General features: G+C 43.0%; 1 protein-coding gene across 5 annotated transcripts in view; it reads right to left on the bottom strand.

The window, feature by feature from the left end:
* GDPD1 (glycerophosphodiester phosphodiesterase domain containing 1) overlaps nucleotides 1-23,348 on the bottom strand; it is a 46,269-nt gene that overhangs the window by 10,891 nt on the left and 12,030 nt on the right. For 4 of the 5 annotated variants that reach the window (XR_012642199.1, XM_074974368.1, XM_074974369.1 and 1 more), the window contains exons 2-9: nucleotides 22,876-22,918; nucleotides 12,652-12,787; nucleotides 12,085-12,130; nucleotides 9,820-9,938; nucleotides 5,073-5,162; nucleotides 2,837-2,970; nucleotides 1,556-1,615; nucleotides 467-518 (exon numbers count right to left, since the gene is read on the bottom strand). Coding sequence is in view for 4 of the 5 variants with exons in the window: in XM_074974368.1 (XP_074830469.1) it covers nucleotides 467-518; nucleotides 1,556-1,615; nucleotides 2,837-2,970; nucleotides 5,073-5,162; nucleotides 9,820-9,938; nucleotides 12,085-12,130; nucleotides 12,652-12,787; nucleotides 22,876-22,918 (680 nt within the window). In the remaining variant the exon portion in view is untranslated. Of the gene's footprint in view, nucleotides 1-466; nucleotides 647-1,555; nucleotides 1,616-2,836; nucleotides 2,971-5,072; nucleotides 5,163-9,819; nucleotides 9,939-12,084; nucleotides 12,131-12,651; nucleotides 12,788-22,875; nucleotides 22,919-23,348 lie in introns of those variants that run through there. The other variant, XM_074974371.1, reaches the window with a different exon arrangement.

The following is a 23,348-nucleotide window of genomic DNA, read 5'->3' as shown; positions in this document are numbered from 1 at the left end:
CTTTTATTCTGATAAAGTCCCTTTAAATAAATACTTTGGGGGGCAAGAGTATCTTTTCCCCACTTCCACTCCCTGCACTCCCTTATTAAAATGTCATTTCATCTGGAAATCTGTTAAAAGCCTTTTCATATTAAAACATCAAACAAGTAGACAGAGAAAAGTAAACTACAAATATTAATTAGTAATCAGATGCAAGGCTTCACTTAATCCACTGCAACTTTTATAAATACCATAAGGACTGGACTAAAGAGGATGCCTACTTTAAAACTGTACACACTGAGAACCCCTTCAGTTATTAGGAAGATCTGGCTGATATAAATTCTAACTGCCTTCAGTTCCTATCTTCAGGTCTAATTTTAGGAACAAGGGGAGTGGTAGTGAGAAGATGGAGTCAAACTTTTAAGAATATTAACAAAATACCATGTAACTATAAACCAGCTTGACTTCTCGTTTTATCACACTGTACCTGAATGCCTCGAGCAGTAAGGTGATCAAACAATGCTTTCCTCATTAACAATCTGCAGCAGGGAGAAAAAACTATTATTTTTTACAGGACCCAAAGCATGCTAGGCATCTTAGACCATGGCGAATTCTCAACATCTGTATGTTCTGTGGCAACTGCTCCATGTCACACAGTTTCATGGCCCTGCAATGAGGAACTCTGCTTAAAAGCCCAAGTAATGAAAAAACTTCCAGCCTAGCTACAGCTAGGAAGCACAGAAAACAGCATTCCAAACTATTTGCATTAGCAGTGTATTTTTGTGATTCATTAACTCTTCTCTCCACAAACAAGCTCAACTCCAGGTAGACATCCTCTTTTTAAAAAAGGGTCTTTTTTTCCTTTATAGCAGCACCACTCTACATCAATGTCAGTGAAATATGAATTAAGGAGCACCACCATTAGGCAGGATTCTTATCTGATTTATACCCATAGAATAACCCTCTTTAGCCTCAAGAAGAACTTCATCCTTGATGCTAATAAACATGAAACTTTTCTGAAGTGACCTCCCATTAGACCTGATTGCCTATCAGAGATCTTTATTTGGGTTACAGAAGAAGTGAGAGACAAAAAAGACTTATTAGATCAAGTCCAACTTCTGCAACTTTTGGATTTAGTGACCCTGCAGAAGACACACATTAAACAGTATCTTTCAAGGTCCAGCAAAGCTGTATAGGATATCTTGTGGATACCATGAAATGGCCACATGAAGTAAGAGGCCAGATTTTGAACCCACTCACACCCATGTAAATTGAGAGTAACTCCACTAAAGTAAATAGAGTAATTCAAGATTATCTTATGGGTATAAGTGAGATAAGAATCTGCCAAGTGGCAGTGCTCCTTCATGCATATTTCACTGTATAAACCTACAAAAGATATTCCCCATGTGCTGCAGGAGATGCATACTGGCACCGCCTCAAACATACAAAATACCCAAATTTGGCAATATACAAAATATGGTTAATTTCATAATAGTAACTCTGTCCTAGTCACTTGAGGCAATAATCACAATGTATATAGAAAATGAAGTGTGCCAGGAAAATATTAAAGTCTTACACATCAGCAAGCCAGATAACAAATTTTTGGCTTCTCGTCATCTTCTCTGGTTCTTTCAGCCTAAGAAAAGAAAAAGGACCTTAAATTTACCTCAGCACAGAAAAGTGCCATTTCAAACTATGTTCAAGCAAAGGAAGTGTGCTGGATCAGTCTTGTGACTTCAGAAGCAGTTTCTCTGCACAAGAGTATGGGAAGAAGAATCTTCCTCTGGCTCTGAGACCAATTATTTGGATTGTGCCACATAGGAGAAATGTGTTACTTTAGGTGGAAGGCAGGAGAGATGGAGACCTAGAGGTAATTTCAACTAATGGTTTGGGCAAAGGAATGAGAAATCAAGAGATCCTGAGATATAACACAAGCTCTGATATCATCATGCTTTCTGGCCTTCATTGGCTCACTTCATCCCCGTGTCAGTTTCCACATCTGATAAAAGGTAGGTAGATGGTGTCAGAATAATTTCTTTTTGCAGCACTGAAGAATGTATTACTATATAAATGCTAGATATTACTCTTTAGCTAACCTCAGTATAAGTGGTGTCTGAAAGACAGCTGCTTTTCTCTGTGGGATGACAGATTAGGGACACTGCTGTAAACAGGAAATGTGCTGGGTGCACATAGTTGAACATAAACACATCCCACCGCTAACCACTAAAAAAAATTCAAGGATGTCACGTACACGTTTCTTAACTAAAGAATAGAAATTTAGCAAGATTTTTGCTTAGACATACACAAAAAAAACCCACATCAGAGAATACATGAATCTTCACCTGTTCTGGTAGAAATACTCCCTCTAAATAAAGATATTATCTTACATTTATATGGTGCCTTTTACCAAAAGCACTTTACCCAATAATTATATACAGTAATTATTTCTCTCACCTCTGAAAGGCAGATACCTCTCAGTTTTAATAGCACAGAGCAACACTACACAAACATTTAGGACAACAGGGGAAAAGCACACCTGAAAACAATTACCCAAACAGGCCTGGACACTGTAGTCAATCCCCTCTACTCTTGCTAGACATGGGCTGGAATCTTTAGATGTTTAAATGCACTGATTAAATACAGACTAAAGGGAACAGTGCCACATACCAGATCACTAACACCACTTATTTCAGCATTCAGACTTCCTTGGAAGTTTCCCATACAAATAATGCCCCCATATTGACCCTATATAGCTGGAGAAATGTAACTAGATCAGTGTCCAAGACTGCACGGACATTTTATTGCCTTGCTGTTATTTCACTGGAATGACAGCCTGATGAGTGTGTAAATCACTTACTTCAGGATGATTGAGGGCATAGGAATTTCTAAGAATTCCTCCCTGATGGGAATGAATGGCAGCAGACCAGTGTAAAACAAGCCAACAAGAAGCAGGACACGTTTCAAACAGAAAAGGATAGGAATATCAGCATTCTGTAAAAAACATGTAGGAAAATAATGAAAGTTATTTATCAGGTTGCTGAAACTTTTGTATCAAAACAATCTTCAGTGAATGAATGTGTTATAAAGTTTAGCATTTGTGCTTAAAGACATAAAACATCCAGCAGAGTTGCCAACTGTCCAAGTTCGCTGGGTCTGCCCTTGATTTGTGTAGTCCCAGCTAAAGTTGCAAGCAATTGGAAGAGGCAGTAGCTGCCGGAAGATCAAGCTGGGTCAAGGGGAGGGTTTCAAGAGAGCCAGCCATTGCCTGTGATCTCCATCCCCTGCTTCTGTAATCTGGTAAAATTCTGGTGAAAACTACGACTACATTCTGGCACTAAGCACTTCCTGTGTCTCATATTTCCATTACCACAGAAGCTGTTCATGCACAAAGGGGCGCTGTTGAGCTTCAGATGAGCTGAGCACCCTTCCAGAAAACCAAAAGGGCAGAATCCAGGCACCACTGGCTGCCTACTGAGTGTGGTTTTGACGGACTCCAAAGCAGTCACCAGCCTAGGGAAGAAGGCTTTGGACAAGAGAAACCAGCTGCCATTTTAGCAATATCCAGCTCAGCTGTGACTGGGAAACAAAGACAATCAGAAAATAAAAGACACTGAGGAACAAGAGACAGCAGGATTCAGAGGACAGAAGTGAGAAAGGTAATAGTCCTTACTCCTTCCCCACAATCTACTCCGTAGATTGATTTCTCTGCCCGCCCCACCTCCATTTTGCCCCCCCATTTTGTTTTCCTCCAGTATTATTGATCCTGTATCACAGATGTATGCAATAGTACTGTGCAGTGGGTAAATCTTGCTAAAAAACAAGCAAGCAAGCCAGGGGCTATCTACACTCAAAAGTTATACTGCTTTAACTATAAAGTGGTACAACTCTCCTATTGCAGACACAATCATACCAGTAGTAAAGGTGCTTGTAACTGGTATAGCTTATTACTGTACAGGGAAAGGAATAAGCCCTATTGGTATAAGGCACCTTTACACCAGTATAAGTGACTGTCTATATGAAAACTTAGTGCTTGGCAAGCTGGGGTGTAAATCAAACTCGCAGTAGCCTGCTGCACACTAAGTGTCACTGTGGACCCTGTTGCCGTGTTCTGTAGTGCACTATAAGTTACCCCACTTTGAAACAGGAGTAGATTAAAGCACACTAGAGAACTTTTAGGGCACATCATTAGGGTTCACATGGACAGTCAGTGCACAGCAGGCTAGCGCAATGTAGATTAACACCCCAGCTTGCCAGGCACTGTTTGTACACACAAACCCTAATTGGACCCACACTAGGGGTGTTGTTCAACTTGAGCTACTTTCAGTAGAAAAATTATACTGCCAACAAAGTAGTTAAATTGGTGTAAAGACTGTGTAGATCAAGCCTAAGAGTTCCTCCCACAAACAGCTTACAGCCTAAAGGCATAATACCCAGGACATTACAGTAAAGACCGAATAGCGCAGAGACAGTTGTGGGTAGGCTTTATTACTTGAATGTTTTTTCACAGAGCAAGTGAGTCTTCACAAAACCTTTGAAGGAGAGTGAGTGCCCTTGGTACACCTCAGCTGGAAGGCCATTGTTGAGACTAGCAGCACAAATTAAAGAGTGTAATAGGACAGCATGGAGTCAGGAGAGAACTTCAGTAAGATTGTAAGAATAGGATGGGGAGTGGGAAGAGATGTAGCAGTAAAGAGACTTGAAAGCGAGGAGGAGAATATTCAACTTGATGGGGAAAGACAGCCGAAGCCAGGAAAGAGGTCAGAGAAAGATGTGGAAGAAGAATGTGTGGGTCTTACTCTCAAGCATCAATTAAATACATTCATGTGTATGAAAATTAACATAAGTTGTTATTTTAAAAAGTTAGGACAAAAAAGGAAGTGTCAATATATAATTTAATTTATATTTTAATGTGTGGAAGAGTTAATACCATATTGCTACCACAGTTCTGACCACAGGTGAAAAACCTGGGTAAATGGCTAAATACACAGTATTTTTCTGTAAATGCTAAATCACTCAATCACCACACAGTAACAGACAGGAGAGTGTAAAGACACTGATCCTTTACTAGGTCATAGTTATTTCTTGGTGCTTACCTCTTTATGACACTTCTCCACAATCTCATAATTGACATTGCCCCACACTGTCAAACGTTCTCGTTTGTACTGGCTCACCAACTCTGAAACCTGTAATCAGTGATCAAAAAGCAGAATCCTGACATTTATTCACTGATACTACCCATTTGAGATATGTTTATTCTTCATCACTTGAAGAATTATTCATCAGGAGCTCAATATACTACAATTTATTATAACAAAGAGTTCCTTCAGAAAAAAACAACTCTTCATATTCTCTCCCACCACTTTAACACAGTCACTTCTAGGATGGGATACAGCAGCTGTTCAGCACAGCATTTCAGGACAAGAGATAAAGAATACTGAGACATGGTGTTGTTGTTAGTGACTATAAATAGAGCCCCTCCTGGGAACCAGCATCCTGGTCACTTAGGACATGCAAGGGCACTGGGTGTAGTTAGAGTAAGAGGGAGTTAGGTAGTTTGATTGTGTTTGGAAACTTAATGGAGATCACTTGCCCCTGTAGGGAGTCTGATGAACTAATGAAGTAATTAGCTCATGAGCTGGACAGCTCAGAGAAGGAAGCAAGCAGTAGAAAAGGCTGAGCCAGGGAGCAGGAGGGAAGCCCCTTCTATCTGCTGCTACATTGTGTTGTACCTGGAGCATAAGCAAGAAATAACAATAAAAACTCTTGGTGAAGGTACCCTGGTGGAGTACATATGCTGTTTAAAAACCAGGAGGGCTTTACCAGCCAGCCATATTAGGGGTTTCTCTCTTCTATGAAGTGCTGTTATCTTTACCTAAAAAACATATAGTACACAATATCTAGATGCCAGTGTCCACAACAGTCAGGACCTCCATCTTGCATCTCATCTTAGAGATGCCTCTAGCAACATAGCAACCCCTTCCTATTGCCATGATGAGGCACAGGTTCAGTCCTGACTCAGGGGAAAAACCGATTACTCCTAACTGTTGTTCTTCAAGATGTGTTGTTCACATCCATTCCAATTAGGTGTGTGCGCGCCGCGTGCACAGTTGTCAGAAAGTTTTCCCTTAGCAGCTCCCGTCAGGTCAGCTGCGGAGTTCCCCGGAGGGGCACCTTCATGGAGCTAAATATATGAGCCGGCCCCTGCTCAGTTGCTTCTCGCCGGCTACTCTGACAGAGGGATAGGGGGGTGGGTATAGGAATGGACACGAACACCACATCTTGAACAACAGTTACAAGAAGGTGAGCAACTATTTTTTCTTCTTCGAGTGCTTGTTCACATCAATTCCAATTAGGTGACTCCCAAGCTCCACCCCGGAGGTGGGGCTGGAGTTAAGGAACCCCTGATTGGAGCACTGCTCTGTGGAATGCTGCATCATCTCTGGCGTGCTGGATAATAGCATAATGAGAGGTGAACGTATGCCCCAAGGACCACGTTGCCGCCCTGCAAATTTCTTGCATCGGGACTTGGGCCAGGAACTCCATTGACGAGGCCTGTGTCCTTGTGGAATGTGCCGTAAGTGCCAGGGCTGGGATCTTGGCCAGCTTATAGCACGTGCGGATGCAGGACGTGATCCATGAAGATATTTTTGAGATGAGACCAGGAGTCCTTTCATCCGGTCTGCTACTGCTACAAACACCTGGTTTGACTGCCTGAATGGCTTAGTGCGCTCGATGTAGAATGCTAGTGCCCGCTGAACAGCCAATGAACGTAGCCTCTGTTCTCGATTACTGGCATGAGGATTAGGATAGAAGACACGTAGAAAAATGTCTTTGCTAGTATGGAAGTGACACACTACCTTGGGAAGAAAAGCTGCGTGAGGCCCGAGTCGCACCTTATCTTTGTGGAAGACTGCGAAGGGTGGATTGGAGGTAAGGGCCGTTAGCTCTGATGCTGTCCTAGCTGACGTGATGGTGACTGGGAAGGCTACCTTCCACGACAGAGAAGGGAGCAAGCCGCTAATGGTTCAAAAGTGGGCTCCATTAATTTGAAGAGGACCAGACTGAGGTCCCATGGTGGGACAGGCTGTCTAGTCTGAGGATGTAGGCGTTCCAGACCCATGAAGAAATGGCCTACCGTGGGGTTAGAAAATACAGATCTGCCAGATGCTCCCGGCTGGAAGGCTGAGATAGCAGCAAGATGTAACTTGATGGATGACGCTGCCAATCTGTGTTGTTTCAGGTACAGAAGGTACTCTAGAATGAGTGGTATAGACCCCTGTAGTGGAGGTATATGTTGCTGGGCACACCAGCAAGTGAACCTTTTCCACTTAGCTAGATATGTGATCCTAGTGGATGGTTTCCTACTGCCAAGTAGGACCTCCCTTCCTGGTTCTGAGCACAGAAGCTCCATGGGGTTTAACCATGAAGCTTCCAGGCCATGAGATGGAGGGACTAGAGGTCGGGGGGGTAAAGGAGACCATGATCCTGAGTGATCAGATCGGAGGGCAGTGGTAACTCGACTGGAGTGTCCACTGACAGTTCCAGGAGCGTGTACCAGTGTTGTCGGGGCCACGCTAGGGCCACCAGATTTACTTCCACTCTGACCCTGCGGACCTTGAGAAGTACCTTGTGCATGAGAGGGATCAGGGGAAAGGCATACAGCAGGCGGCCTCCCCAGGGTAGCAGAAACGCATCTGTGATCAAGCCCGGGCTGTGCTTCTGGAAGGAGCAGAGTACTGGACACTTCCTGTTGCTCCTGGTGACGAACAGGTCGACCTGGGAAAACCCCCACCTTTGGAAGATGGAGTGTATGACGGATGGACCACTTGTGATTGCAGAATGACCTGCTGAGGTGGACTGCTAGTTCATTCTGAGCTCCTGAGAGATAGGACACCTCCAGGTGAAAGGAATGGGCTATGCAGAACTCCCACAGCTGGTTGGCTTCTCGGCTTAGGGGGGAGGAACAGGCTCCACCCTGCTTGCTGATATAAAACATGGCAGCGGCATTGTCCATCATCACTGCCACGCACTGACCTCGTAGTCAGGCCTGAAAGGTTTGGCATGCTAACTGTACTACCCTGGGCTCCTTGATATTGATATGAAGGGGGAGCTCGTCCTGTGACCATAGGCCCTATATTTGGAGATCTCCCAAATGCGCACCACAACCCAGAGCTGACGCATCCGTTACCAGGGACAAGGAGGGCTGGGGCTGTTGAATGGGACTCCTTCGCACACTGTCCGAGGGTCGAGCCACCATTGGAGGGACTCAAGTACTTGCTCTGGTACCGTGACCACTGAGTCCAGGCTGTCGTGCCCCAGGCAGTAGGCCCAATCGAACCAGGCCTGGAGTGGCCCGAGCTTCAGTCTGGCACAGTGGACCACATAAGTGCAGGCTGCCACATGGCCAAGGAGACTCAGGCATCCCCTTGCTGTAGTGGTCAGGTATCGCCTGAGGTTTTGAATAATGTCCGTTATGGCTTGGGATCGGGTCTCTGGAAGGAACACCCTTGCCTGTACCGAGTCCAGCACCTCCCCGATGAATTCTATTCTTTGGGTCGGTGATAAGGTTGACTTGTTCAAATTAAGGAGGAGTCCCAGTCTCTTGAAAATGGATCTGACTAATCGGACTTGAGACTACCTGCTCCCTGGAGTACCCCCCGTAGTAGCCAGTTGTCGAGGTAGGAATTAATCCTCCGGCGGAAGGCTCCTACGACAGACATGCACTTGGTGAACACTTGGGGAGCTGTTGACCAGCCGAAGGGGAGGACCATGAACTGATAATGTTTTTGGTCGACCACAAACCGTAGAAATTACCTGTGTGCAGGTAGAATAGCTATGTGAAAGTATGCATCTTTCATGTCGAGAGCGGCTTACCAGTTGCCTGGATCCAGAGAAGGGATAATTGTACTTAGGGAGACTATGCAGAACTTCAACTTTATCATGAATTTGTTGAGCCCTTGCAAGTCTAGGATGGGTCTGAGACCCCACCTTGGCTTTGGGGATTAGGAAATAATGGAATAGAATCCCTTGCCCCATAACTCCTGAAGAACATCCTCCACTGACCCTGCTGCGAGGAGCGCCTGCACCTCCTGGATAAAAAGTTGCTCGTGAGAAGGGTCCCTGAAGAGGGACGGGGTCCTGGTGGTCCGCAGCAGACTGTGAATGAAGGGCAGATTCCACAAGCAACTGCTTCAATCAGAAATCTTGCTCCTTTAGTTCTGGTGTAGAGAGCCCTGCAGATCTTGTATCTTTCTATCTGGTGCGCCTCCCACAGACATGAGTTGTGGGGGTCGCTCATTGGCATAGGCTTGGCTGCAGGCTCCGCAGGGTTTAAAAGCCTTAGGCTCACGGCATGTCCCCGAGCCCAAGGGAGGGTGGGATTTGGGATTGGGGAACCCCGCTCCCAAACCTCACTATATATACTGACAACTAAAACTAACCACAAATAAACTAAGCTAAACTAACTATATGAAAGAACGGTAAGGGAAGCACTTGCAAGGCAAGAGATCGCAGTTCCAACGACCATCACTGGAAGTAAGAAGGAACTGAGGAGGGGCCGGGTCAGCAGGGTCATATATTGAGCGCCATGAACGCGCCACTCCAGGGGGCTCCACAGCCAACCCGACAGGAGCTGCTCCGGGATAACTTTCCGACAACTACGCACACACCTAATTGGAACTGACATGAACAAGTACTTGAAGAACACCACCTTCTACTGAATCATCAGTTCTACTCCCTGTAGTCTCTTATCCAAGTACAGATAAGATGTGACCTTTGCGCAATTTGATTCAATTACAACTCAAGGTGCTAGTTTTGGGCAGTAGGTACTGTGTCGTGCACCTTTTTAATCAGCACATTGTTGTTCACTTTGATGTCAATGTTGACTGGAGTATTTGGAAATGCCTCAAACACCTCCTTCAGCAGTGGAATGCGATTGTCTTCACCCTCACAGTGGCATTCTGGGAAAGCAAATGGAGTTGTGTCAGTGCTGTGATTTGCCTCTCAATATTCTGCAGTTAAAAGCAAATCTATAGAGCACTCAACATTTTGATCAAGGACCTAAAAGAAAAATAGTTCTGAAAAGCTAGCATACTCCTTGTACTGAGGGGAAAAAAACCCTGCAAACTATCTAGGTGAATCAAAATCATTATCAAGGTGAATCCTATGGTCCAGCTTACAGTACAATATGCTACCCTTGGATGCTCATACTTGGGGGAACTAAAGTAAACCCTCTTGGACCAGCATACTTGTATAGGAATCTGGCAAGCATATACAAATTTAGTTCTAATTTTTAATCTAGATATGTCAGGTGGCACATGGCAAGTATAAAAATCCATCCCATGAAAATGGTGTAGCAGTTTTGTATCACAGGATGATAATTTGTAGTGCTATTCTGCCCAGTAATGGTAAGAGGCCATTTTAAATTTCACATTTAAGGTCACTGAATGAGAAATATTTTTATTAAGTGGAACTAGAATGCATTTTTGTATTTTGCTGTCCAACTGTGTAGTATCATGATAGTGACTATGACATCAGTTCTCATTGCTAGAATCAGTGTCTACTATACCTATGTCTTACCTCTGGAAGTTGTTCCTCAAACTACCTATGTGCACGGGAATGGGGGAGACTTCCCCAGCAGGCACCCTGGCACACTGTTCTTGTAGGAGGGGCAATGTGGAATCCCTTCCACTGCAATGCTTTCTTTGATCCAAGATATTAAAAATTAGAATAAAACTTCTACCTCCAGTCTCCTCCTCTATCAAGAATGGTTTACATACAGTTCACACCAACTCTGCCATGATGCCAGAGTGTGGTTTGGATGACACATCCTATCCCAAAAGCTATTATGAATTGGTTGTCAATTAGCAGACCTCCAACACATGAAATTCAAAATAACTTAGAACAAAAAATAATGGTCATCATCATCAAAATTTCAATGCCCACCCTGTTCAAATCTTAAGTTAATGGTCATGGCCAACATACCCTCAACTTCCTGCTCCAACCTGCTAAATTTAATGGTTAATAGATAATGTTAAACAGAAGTTGGGACTGATAGAAAGAAGAATAGACAGGTATCATCTAGTTAAGAAAGTGTATTCTCTTCTTAAACTTTTATTTACTGGGGAAGCATTATCTAGTGGTTGGAGAAGGGAACAGGAGCCAGGAAATCCAGGTTTCAGTCCCACAGATGCTGTGTTACCTTGGGCAAGTCAGTTGACCTTTGTACCCTTATTTCCTCATTTGTAAAATAGGATAATTGTGAAGTTTCACTTAGTGTTTTTTAAATGCTTTAAGATTCTTGATGGAAGTTTCAAATATGCCCAAGGTTATTCAAAACAACGTTGAGGACCATTAATACTAAATACAGATACTACTAAGTCCTTCAATTTAGCCCATTTGATAAAGTCTTCAGAGGCTTTGAGGTGGGGTAATTACTTTTAATTTGAATCTGTCAACATGGTGAACATGATCTATTTAAGTAGCAGCCTGAGAACGAGCAGCTTGTTTTCATGAGGAATACGTTCACCATTTTATATGCTTTCCTCCTCTCACAGCTATATTGGTGCTTCTTTTAAACCCATTAACAGAACAACTCACTCTCTCCATTCCTTCTGCTAAAAATGCATTTGTGTCAGCCAGAATATTGCAGAAGTCTCTACCAGAACAGCGTAGTACATCCAAAAAGTCTCTTGAAGTCACAAGCAGATAGCACACTAGCCAAATGCCATGAGTTGGAAAGAGAAAAACTATCCCCCCCACCATATCAGGGATCATGAATCAACAATCTTAAAAGAAATCACAGGGGAATTGGAAAGTGGATGTACTTACTGCATGCAAGTAACTGAACAGGAAAATCTCTCCTCCCGAGTAAACATCTTAAATTAAACCACTACCCACTGATGTGTAACATATCAATCTGACCTTAGTAACCAAAAGAGCTTTAAAAAACAATTTTTTTTAATCAAGGCAGATGATTAAAACAAACAATCTTCCATTCCATTTTCCAGAATAAGAACTATGCTATTGTTAATTCATGGAAAAATATTATAAATGCTGTTGCAATTTAAAATGATAGGTTTACCTACAAAGAAACAAAAAGATTACCTTTCTGAAAGGTGACATCCAATTTGCAGAGATATGGTGGGAGTTCCTTTAAAAAAAACAAAAATGAACATTAGCATAAATACACAAATACAGTCACTGTTTTTCTTGAAACACATGGTGCATAACAAATTTCAAGGCATAAATCATATAAACATTGATTATCTTGAAAAGATAACTAACATTTTGTACATATTTATAAGGTCTCTTTGCCGCTGTATTAAAAATGGTTTTGCGAGTTGTTTGCACAATGACACAAAGCAGAACGAATATTCTTAGAGCTACCCTAGCAGAGACTGACTAAACCAAAGCATGATTTTGAAATTTTTATCTAAGACTTTGGTAATTCAATTAAAATGTTATTGAAAAATGCGTTTTGCAAGAGATGTGTTTTTAAAACAATGGCTCAGTATTTAGATATTGAAGGACACACTACAAATCTAAGACACACACTTTGGAAATCACAAGTGCAGTGTCCTTTGCTTCCTTCCCTAGCCTGATGTCTTAAAGCAATATATATCTGTTGCCTATTTTTTAACCATTAGTTTTTTTAAAATTTCTTAAACTTACCGCGTACTTGAGGTCAGATATACTGACGTCAACTCCAGTTGCTCTCTTCAGATTCTCATCATGTGATACCACTACTTGTTCGTCTTTCGTCAGATGGCAATCTAGCTCCAACATATCTGTCCCCACATTAACTGCACTGCAGCAAGCCAGAAAACAGTCTTGAACCACATACCACATAGTTGTGTGGCATACACAACTAATTTATAAACACACAAATTTTTATTCAGTGAACTTGGTCCTGGTGAAACCAAGAGACTTTAAATTATTTACATATATACAATTTGAAGCTGGGGAACAGCAAAGTTAACAACTGGCATAAGAACAGTGTCAAAATCAGTGACAAAGCTGGGATTTGAACTTGGAAGCGCCTGACTCCCTGGCCTCTGTGCAGATCACGTATTTTTCCCCCCTGTACTGTCTAAGCCTCAACACACAGGCTTGCTAATCTCTCTCAACCCAGAGGTACCAATTATAAGGGTGATAGGGTACTTCATTCTCCATGGTCACAGTTTAATAATTTTGGCATTTGATACCTTCTAGCCTCAGCATATTTACTGTTAGGAAAATTATAAATTTAAACTCTCTTTAATGAAAATTATTTGAACGGCATACAATTTTCTTTTAAATTAAAGATTTTTTTAAAGTGTTAAAAAATGTCTTTAAATGACATACAAGAGACAGCTAAAAAAATATTGAACACTTCAGTACTGTGATTCTTTTCTTTTTAAAAAGCTTGTCTGATTTAAGTTAGCAGGGACTGGATGGCTCAGGGAATTAGCAAAGGGACATACAGCCTTGCACCTTTTGGATACTGGCCCAAATGCAGCTCAGGTTAGTACTGAACAAAAGCTGTTACCATCTGAGAAGTCCCAGGTGACCTATGAGATCACCAAACTCCACAATCAAGTCACTAGTGCACAGGAGCCCACACCACAGAAACCAATTCCATAACGGACATTTGATAGTCTCAGTTGAGAGGCAAAGGACTAAACAAACCCAAGAGATTAAATTCCCCCTGTATGCCTATAGTGGGTGCCTGTAGGAAATGGTTGATGGACATTTTCTTTGTGAAGGGAAAGGTGGAAGAATGGAGAAGCCTGATGAGTAATTTAAAACAAAAAACCACAAAATTTAAGTTAGTTTAACTTGATACATCCGTTTATGTTTACAGTTTTATTTCACTTAAATTGAAAAAAAATCCAGAATTAGATTCGAGAGTCTAAATTCTACATGTAAAATCAATTAGAGCAGATTGGTCAGGAATAATTTGCAATATATTATTAAGATTTATAAATTAAGCCTCTGAAACCAGTTTGTAAAAAAGGTCAATCACTAACTTTTAAAGCTGTGAATATCACTTCCTGGGAAGATATGACCTCATTTTACCACCATCAACAAGAAGTCAAATGTTAAGTAGTGACAAGTACACACATTATGTAATGCCTCTTCAAGGATCTAAAATTACTAGGGATGTGGATACAGTAAGGACTCTAATCTGTTTGTTTCCTGCTTTGTGAGTAAGCCCTGGTCTACACTAGGACTTTAGGTCGAATTTAGCAGCGTTAAATCGATGTAAACCTGCACCCATCCACACGATGAAGCCCTTTATTTCGACTTAAAGGGCTCTTAAAATCGATTTCCTTACTCCACCCCTGACAAGTGGATTAGCGCTTAAATCGGCCTTGCCGGGTCGAATTTGGGGTACTGTGGACACAATTCGACGGTATTGGCCTCCGGGAGCTATCCCAGAGTGCTCCATTGTGACCGCTCTGGACAGCACTCTCAACTCAGATGCACTGGCCAGGTAGACAGAAAAAGAACCGCGAACTTTTGAATCTCATTTCCTGTTTGGCCAGCGTGGTAAGCTGCAGGTGACCATACAGAGCTCATCAGCAGAGGTGACCATGATGGAGTCCCAGAATCACAAAAGAGCTCCAGCATGGACTGAACGGGAGGTACGGGATCTGATCGCTGTATGGGGAGAGGAATCCGTGCTATCAGAACCACGATCCAGTTTTCGAAATGCCAAAATCTTTGTCAAAATCTCCCAGGGCATGAAGGACAGAGGCCATAACAGGGACCCGAAGCAGTGCCGCGTGAAGCTTAAGGAGCTGAGGCAAGCCTACCAGAAAACCAGAGAGGCGAACAGCCGCTCCGGGTCAGAGCCCCAAACATGCCGCTTCTATGATTAGCTGCATGCCATTTTAGGGGGTTCAGCCACCACTACCCTAGCCGTATTGTTTGACTCCTTCAATGGAGATGAGGCAACACGGAAGCAGGTTTTGGGGATGAAGAAGGTGATGATGATGATGAGGAGGTTGTAGATAGCTCACAGCAAGCAAGGGGAGAAACCGGTTTTCCCAACAGCCAGGAACTGTTTCTCACCCTGGACCTGGAGCCAGTATCCCCCGAACCCACCCAAGGCTGCTTCCTGGACCCGGCAGGCGGAGAAGGGACCTCCAGTGAGTGTACCTTTTAAAATACTATACATGGTTTAAAAGCAAGCATGTGAAAGGATTACTTTGCCCTGGCATTCGCGGCTCTCCTGGATGTACTCCCAAAACCTTTGCAAAAGGTTTCTGGGGAGGGCAGCCTTATTGCATCCTTCATGGTAGGACACTTTACCACTCCAGGCCAGTAACACGTACTTGGGAATCATTGTACAACAAAGCATTGCAGTGTATGTTTGCTGGCGTTCAAACAACATCCGTTCTTTATCTCTCTGTGTTATCCTCAGGAGAGTGAGATATCATTCATGGTCACCTGGTTGAAATAGGGTGCTTTTCTTCAGGGGACACTCAGAGGAGCCCGTTCCTGCTAGGCTGTTTGCCTGTGGCTGAACAGAAATGTTCCCCGCTGTTAGCCACGGGGAGGGGGGAGGGTTGAGGGGGTAGCCACGCGGTGGGGGGAGGCAAAATGCAACCTTGGAACGAAAGCACATGTGCTATGTGTGTAATGTTAACAGCAAGATTTACCCTGAAAGACTGTAGCCACTGTTTTATAAAATGTGTCTTTTTAAATACCGCTGTCCCTTTTTTTCTCTCCACCAGCTGCATGTGTTTCAATGATCACAGGATCTTCTCCTTCCCAGAGGCTAGCGAAGATTAGAAAGAAAAAGAAATGCACTCGTGATGAAATGTTCTCTGAGCTCATGCTGTCCTCCCACACTGACAGAGCATAGACGAATGCGTGGAGGCAAATAAAGTCAGAGTGCAGGAAAGCACAAAATGACCGGGAGGAGAGGTGGCGGGCTGAAGAGAGTAAGTGGCAGGCTGAAAAGAGTAAGTGGCGGGCTGAAGACAGGGCTGAAGCTCAAATGTGGCGGCAGCGTGATGAGAGGAGGCAGGATTCAATGCTGAGGCTGCTGGAGGACCAAACCAGTATGCTCCAGTGTATGGCTGAGCTGCAGCAAAGGCAGCTGGAGCACAGACTGCCACTACAGCCCCTGTGTAATCAACCGCCCTCCTCCCCAAGTTCCATAGCCTCCTCACCCAGACGCCCAAGAATGCGGTGGGGGGGCCACCGGCCAACCAGCCACTCCGCCACAGAGGATTACCCAAAAAAAAAGAAGGCTGGCATTCAATAAATTTTAAAGTTGTAAACTTTTAAAGTGCTGTGTGGCATTTTCCTTCCCTCCTCCACCACCCCTCCTGGGCTACCTTGGTAGTCATCCCCCTATCTGTGTGATGAATGAATAAAGAATGCATGAATGTGAAGCAACAATGACTTTATTGCCTCTGCAAGCAATGATTGAAGGGAGGAGGGGAGGGTGGTTAGCTTACAGGCAAGTAGAGTGAACTAAGGGGCGGGGGGTTTCATCAAGGAGAAACAAAGAGAACTTTCACACCGTAGTCTGGTCAGTCATGAAACTGGTTTTCAAAGCTTCTCTGATGAGTACTGTGCCCTCCTGTGCTCTTCTAACCGCCCTGGTGTCTGGCTGCGCGTAATCAGCAGCCAGGCGATTTGCCTCAACCTCCCACCCCGCCATAAACGTCTCCCCCTTACTCTCACAGATATTGTGGAGCACACAGCAAGCAGTAATAACAGTGGGAATATTGGTTTCGCTGAGGTCTAAGCGAGTCAGTAAACTGCGCCAGTGCGCCTTTAAACGTCCAAATGCACATTCTACCACCATTCTGCACTTGCTCAGCCTGTAGTTGAACAGCTCCTGACTACTATCCAGGCTGCCTGTGTACGGCTTCATGAGCCATGGCATTAAGGGGTAGGCTGGGTCCCCAAGGATATATATAGGCATTTCAACGTCCCCAACAGTTATTTTCTGGTCTGGGAATAAAGTCCCTTCCTGCAGCTTTTGAAACAGACCAGAGTTCCTGAAGATGCGAGCATCATGTACCTTTCCCGGCCATCCCACGCTGATGTTGGTGAAACATCCCTTGTGATCCACCAGCGCTTGCAGCACTATTGAAAAGTACCCTTTGTGGTTTATGTACTCGCCGGCTTGGTGCTCCGGTGCCAAGATAGGGATATGGGTTCGGTCTATGGCCCCACCACAGATAGGGAATCCCATTGCAGCAAAGCCATCCACTATGACCTGCACATTTCCCAGGGTCACTACCCTTGATATCAGCAGATCTTTGATTGCGTGGGCTACTTGCATCACAGCAGCCCCCACAGTAGATTTGCCCACTCCAAATTGATTCCCAACTGACCAGTAGCTGTCTGGCGTTGCAAGCTTCCACAGGGCTATCGCCACTCGCTTCTCAACTGTGAGGGCTGCTCTCATCTTGGTATTCATGCGCTTCAGGGCAGGGGAAAGCAAGTCACAAAGTTCCATGAAAGTGCCCTTACGCATGCGAAAGTTTCGCAGCCACTGGGAATTGTCCCAGACCTGCAACACTATGCGGTCCCACCAGTCTGTGCTTGTTTCCCGAGCCCAGAATTGGCGTTCCACAGCATGAACCTGCCCCATTAGCACCATGATGCATGCATTGGCAGGGCCCATGCTTTCAGAGAAATCTGTGTCCATGTCCTGATCACTCACGTGACCGCACTGACGTCGCCTCCTCGCCCAGTATCGCTCTGCCGGTTCCGGTGCTGCATATACTGCTGGATAATGCGTGTGGTGTTTAATGTGCTCCTAATTGCCAAAGTGAGCTGAGCGGCCTCCATGCTTGCCTTGGTATGGCATCCGCACAGAAAAAAGGCGCGGAACGATTGTCTGCCGTTGCTCTGACAGAGGGAGGGGCGACTGACGACACGGCTTACAGGGTTGGCTTCAGGGAGCTAAAATCAACAAAGGGGGTGGCTTTACATCAAGGAGTATTTCAGGCAGGACTTCACGGAGGGTTCCAATAAGAAATGGTGCACCTAAGTTATTGTTCTTATTGGAACAAGGAGGTTAGTCTGGCCTCTGATTGATACATGGCTAGATTTACCTCGCTGCACCTTCTCTGTGAGTGACTGCAGTGTGACCTAGAGGAATGAGTCCCCTAGACAGAGGAGGGGGGGGAAGCAAATGAGTACAAAACAAATCTGGTCTATTTCTTGTTTTGATACACTCCATCTATCTTCTACATCTTTGGCTGGCAGCAGACGGTGCAGAAGGACTGCTAGCCATCCTCATCTCTTGCCTGCCCGGCAGAAGATGGTACAGTACGACTGCTAGCAATCCGTATCGCCTGCCTGCTCACCATAAGACGGTTCAATAGGACTGACTGCAGGACTAAAGAAAATGACCTGGTCGAGTCACTCCAAATTTAGTCCCTGCGCCCATGTCTGCCCAGGCGCTCCCGGCCGACATGGCCAGGAGCACCTCGTACATGACGATGACGGCTACCAGTCGTATTGCACCGTCTGCTGCCACAAGGCAATGGGTTGCTGCTACTGTGTAGCAATGCAGTACCGCGTCTGCCAGCACCCAGGAGACATACGGTGACGGTTAGCTGAGCGGGCTCCAGGCTTGCCGTGGTATGGCGTCTGCACAGGTAACTCAGGAAAAAAGGCGCGAAACGATTGTCTGCCCTTGCTTTCACGGAGGGAGGGAGGGAACGGGGGCCTGACGATATGTACTCAGAACCACCCGCGACAATGTTTTAGCCCCATCAGGCATTGGGATCTCAACCCAGAATTCCAATGGGCAGCAGAGATTGCGGGAACTGTGGGATAGCTATCCACAGTGCAACGCTCCGGAATTCGACGCTTGCCTCGGTACTGTAGAAGCACTCCGCCGAGTTAATGCACTTAGAGCATTTTCTGTGGGGACACACACACTCGAATATATAAAACCGATTTCTAAAAAACCGACTTCTATAAATTTGACCTAATTCCGTAGTGTAGACATACCCTAAGACTGACAAGGATAGTACATTGCTTGGCATATTACACATACACACTAAAATATTACTTTATTGACCCCATATGTCTTTTTTAAAAGTAAGCATTCAAACCTCCTATCTAAGCATTCTCCAGCTCATTAAATAATTGAAAATGATCACTAACAAAAATCCAGGTTTAGATTTTCAGAGCAGTGCAGAGGACTTTGCCACATATTTTCCATTCTATTATTTAGATTATCACAACCCTAGTATCAAAACTTCTATGAACTCTCAATACAGTGCAGGTAAGGCAGAGAAGTATTCTTTTTTAAAAACTGCTGGATATAAATAAATTAAAAATATTAAACTCAAACTGGGCTCCAGTCTCCAATGAAAACTGAATTTATCATCTATCAACATAATAGAGACCCAGGAGATTAAGTTACACCAGACAGTTAAGAAATACAAGCCAAAGTCTGAAAGCCTTTCGGTTAAAACCATTAAATATTTTTCTTAGCTGTTTGACAATGAATCTTAAACATTTTACCAGTGTGGTTTGATTTCAGCATTTCGGCCGGATCCAATGTTCATTCAAGTCAATGGGAGACTTTTCATTGATTTCAATTTGGCATTTTATGATTTAAGCATAACATACACGCAACACTACAAAACAAACATTGTAGCATATTACCATAAGGCTGCTTAACATAACTTCTGACCTAGCTGTGATGATGATCAAGAATCAGGAATCTGTCAGGTTAAAACCTGCCTGCTGTTAGCTACCATTCAGTCTCAATAATTGAGTGCGAGAAGAGAAGAAAATACAATATCAAGAATATTCTGATATTCAGCCTGGTTTCAGTTGACTGGGTCTCTGGAAAAAACAGCATTTCTAGCTATACTACAGGACAGTGGCCAAGTTCATGAGTGACAGTCCAGTATCATATACTACCATTAAATACCCAAACTTTTTATCAAATGATACTATTGCTTAAAAACACAGAGCTATTGTTGAATGGAAGCAGGAAAACAATGGCTCCTATTGTCAATGATCCTAAGTGTTTGCCAGCCTCTAACTAGTAGCTACAGCTAGAAGGGTTTCAGAGTATCAGCCGTGTTAGTCTGTATCCGCAAAAAGAACAGGAGTACTTGTGGCTCTTCTTACTACTTAGTGGTTTCAGCTGGAAATGGCAGTCTGCTCTACAGCACAGTCAGAACTTCTCAAACTCACATTGCCCTAAAAAAGACAAGACATTCCCTGACTCAAAAATACAAAGTATTCTTGGTATTGCTGGACATCCACTTCAGTACCTGAGATGTCAAACAGACTCATTCACAACCTAACGATAAAACCCCGACCAAGCAAGACTTTTTTAGGTTTAGGGATAAACTCACAAAAATACAGCTGTTTGTTTTCGTAAAGCCCCCACTTGTTCCAAGTAGTGAAAGATATCAGAACAGAAGGCTTAAAGATGCATTCCCATTTGGCAATGCCTGTAGTTTATAAACACCAGACTGACAAAGCTCTCTTTTATTTCCTGAAGCCCAGCGAACTCGCTAATGAACTATCTCACATCAACAATATAGTTTTAGAAGAAGAAACTAAAACCCAGTGAAAAGACGTGGCAATCTCTTGATAGCTTCTTTATCTGACTCCTGCCAAAATCCCAGGGACATGATGCTAAGGTTAATTTTGTATTCTAGATGCAATTAAGACTTCTATTGTGATTCTTATAGCACCTTGCATGCAACGTCCCAACATAATTTGAAAGATTTTTTTTTAAATCACGCTGTGTTTAGAAATAATTTTAAACCTAAAATCAGTGTGCGTGCTTATATATATATGTTTTTATATGATTTATATTATATATATATATATATTTTACAGCGTCCACAAATATGTTGGGTGCTTTGAATTACAAATAAGAAAAATGTGGTCCTTGGTCTGAAGAGCTTACAATCTAACTGATATTAACTGTGAATCTGACAGGGACTGATAGTAATGAATTCAAACAATACCTCAAAGTACTATTTTACTCTTACTGTATTCCTTAGGGCAGGAACCACGACCCTGTACACCTCTGAGCATTGTAGGAACTTAAAATGGTAAAATCAAGTTAACCAGGTAAGAATTATGCAACACACATTATTGATATATAAATACACTTAAATGCAGATGAGGAAACATGCAAAATTTTGCCCCAGCTAGTTGTATTTAAGTTAAGAAAACTTTATCTAAAGTTAAAACAAATAGTCAAAATGACAGATTTAAGACAACCTACTACATAGGTTTTAAGAGAAAGCTGAGAATTGGTAACAGCTTGCTTTGAGGAGTGTGTGTTAGCAGAGTTGAAGAAAAAAAAAAAAGAGGCAGTTTAAAAAAACAACAACAAAAAACACCCGCTATGCTAAGGAGATTAGAAGCCCTGTGGCGCTTTTCAATAGCGCTGTTTGGTTAGGAACATTGGCACTGCTGCATACTCTGGAAGAAAATGTACTAACTGTGATGAAGCTGTTAAATACAAATAAAGTTTAAAAAAAAAAAAGACATTTCCGCCTCTCTACTCTTAGGTGACTGTGAGGAATGTTGGATTTGTTTTTTTCTGGAATACTGCTGAGTACTTTGTTGTAATTCACTATTTTCGAAGGCTGTAGTTTGAGAGGCTTTAGAAAAGACTTCCCAATATCAACTCAGTTTAAAAACCCACAGGTAAGAGACTTTCATACAAGCCAGGTACACAGCAGGTATGAAAAAAACCATAATATGCACTTCTAATGAACCTTCCATCAATTATCTCAAAGCAGTCTGCACACATTAACAATTTAAGCCTCAACAATCGTGTGAAGAAGGGATTATTATCCCCTTTTACAATGAGGAAACCGAGGTACAGCAAAAGGAGTGACTTGCCTCAGGCTTCCACACCAAGGAATTGAACAAAGAACCCAAGTCTCCTGAATCCCAGTCCAGGGTCTTAATTAGCATATGAATGTGCACTGTTATTTGAAATACACTAGAGTCTTTCGAATTATATCCCACTCGTAACAGCAAATGATAAAAATTACAGAAAGCAACGGTGTAAAGATACTGTAGTTACGAGAGGAAGAGAGAGAAGAGTTTTAAGAAGAGATTTGAAAATAAATGGAAGTCTTAAAATAAGAGATCTAATCCAAAAAGAGAGAGACACTCAGTTCCAGGAATGCTTTTCACAGAGACATGCATGCAGAACTTTACTAACTTGCTGTGTTTAATTTCTGAAGCCAAGGGAAAAAACCACCAGGTTTAACATTTCCTTTTTCTCCCATACACTATTCATTTAAATACAGAAGTCACCAGACAATGCCATGAGTAGAATCCCCTAGCCCACTTTGGTCTCCCCTCTTTGTCCTCTGTGGTAAACCTCTTCAAGAGACATCTGTGCAACACATAAACTATGCAAAAAGCTTTGTAATTTATTGAAAGAACAAAATGAATCTCCATATAGTGGCCCAAATGCAGTGCAAAGAACTGACACCAGGCTACTCTGATTTTCAAATACACTGACGTCAGTACTAACTGCCATCTTTATAACACAAGTCTCATGCATCTAAATATGTAGCTTTTCAAAGGCAGCATTAAAGAAACATGCTGTATGTTTTCATAGTTCGAGCAGGGAGATAGTAATCAGCTCGCCTGGGTTCTGTTCCCAACTGCCACTGTCTTAACATATGATCATGGGGAAGTCGCAACATCTGTGCCTCAGTTTCCCCATCTGTAAATGAGGATGATACTTATTGTGTGTAAAGCACCTGGATGACAGATGTTAGTTATAGAAACGTAAAGTATTATTATAGAAATGAAATACTGTATCTTAAACAGTTGCTATGTGCAAAATACAATTCTTTAATGAGTCGCATACAGACAAAATTATTAAATAAAACTATTTTAGGTATTTGTTCCTTTTATACTTACTGGCGAAAAGCTGCCATTGTGTTTTCCAGGTTCTCTCCAGCACCTGTGAAAACATCAAGAACAAATTTCATAAGAGACATCTTTTTATGATACCCTGAGGGAAAATATACCACTGAACGTAAATAATTCAGTGGGTAAAAATGTCAGTTTATGAGGGAATGTGGTCTGGAGGAATGAGCCAGGAATCCTGAGTTCAGATCTAGAGCCAGGAATCCTGAGTTCTAATCCTACCTGACACTGACTGACCGTATCATTTTAAACAAGTCACGTCACCTCTTTGTGCCTCAGCTTTCCATTCTGTAAAATGGGGCTAATACTTAATCTCATAGAAGTGTTTTAAGCTTTAGTGTTAGTATAGCACTTTGAACACAGAAAGCACTGAAGTTATTCTTGAGTATTATATAAATTAGAGTCTCAGACTTTCCCCAAAGGGCCATACGGGGAACTTGCCAGAGGTCCCCACATAACTGGCA

Source organism: Natator depressus, chromosome 17 (genome assembly GCF_965152275.1).
Source record: "Natator depressus isolate rNatDep1 chromosome 17, rNatDep2.hap1, whole genome shotgun sequence".
NCBI lineage: Eukaryota > Metazoa > Chordata > Testudines > Cheloniidae > Natator > Natator depressus.
Note: the sequence above shows the minus strand (reverse complement) of the source record. Positions and strands in the feature narration are given on the sequence as shown.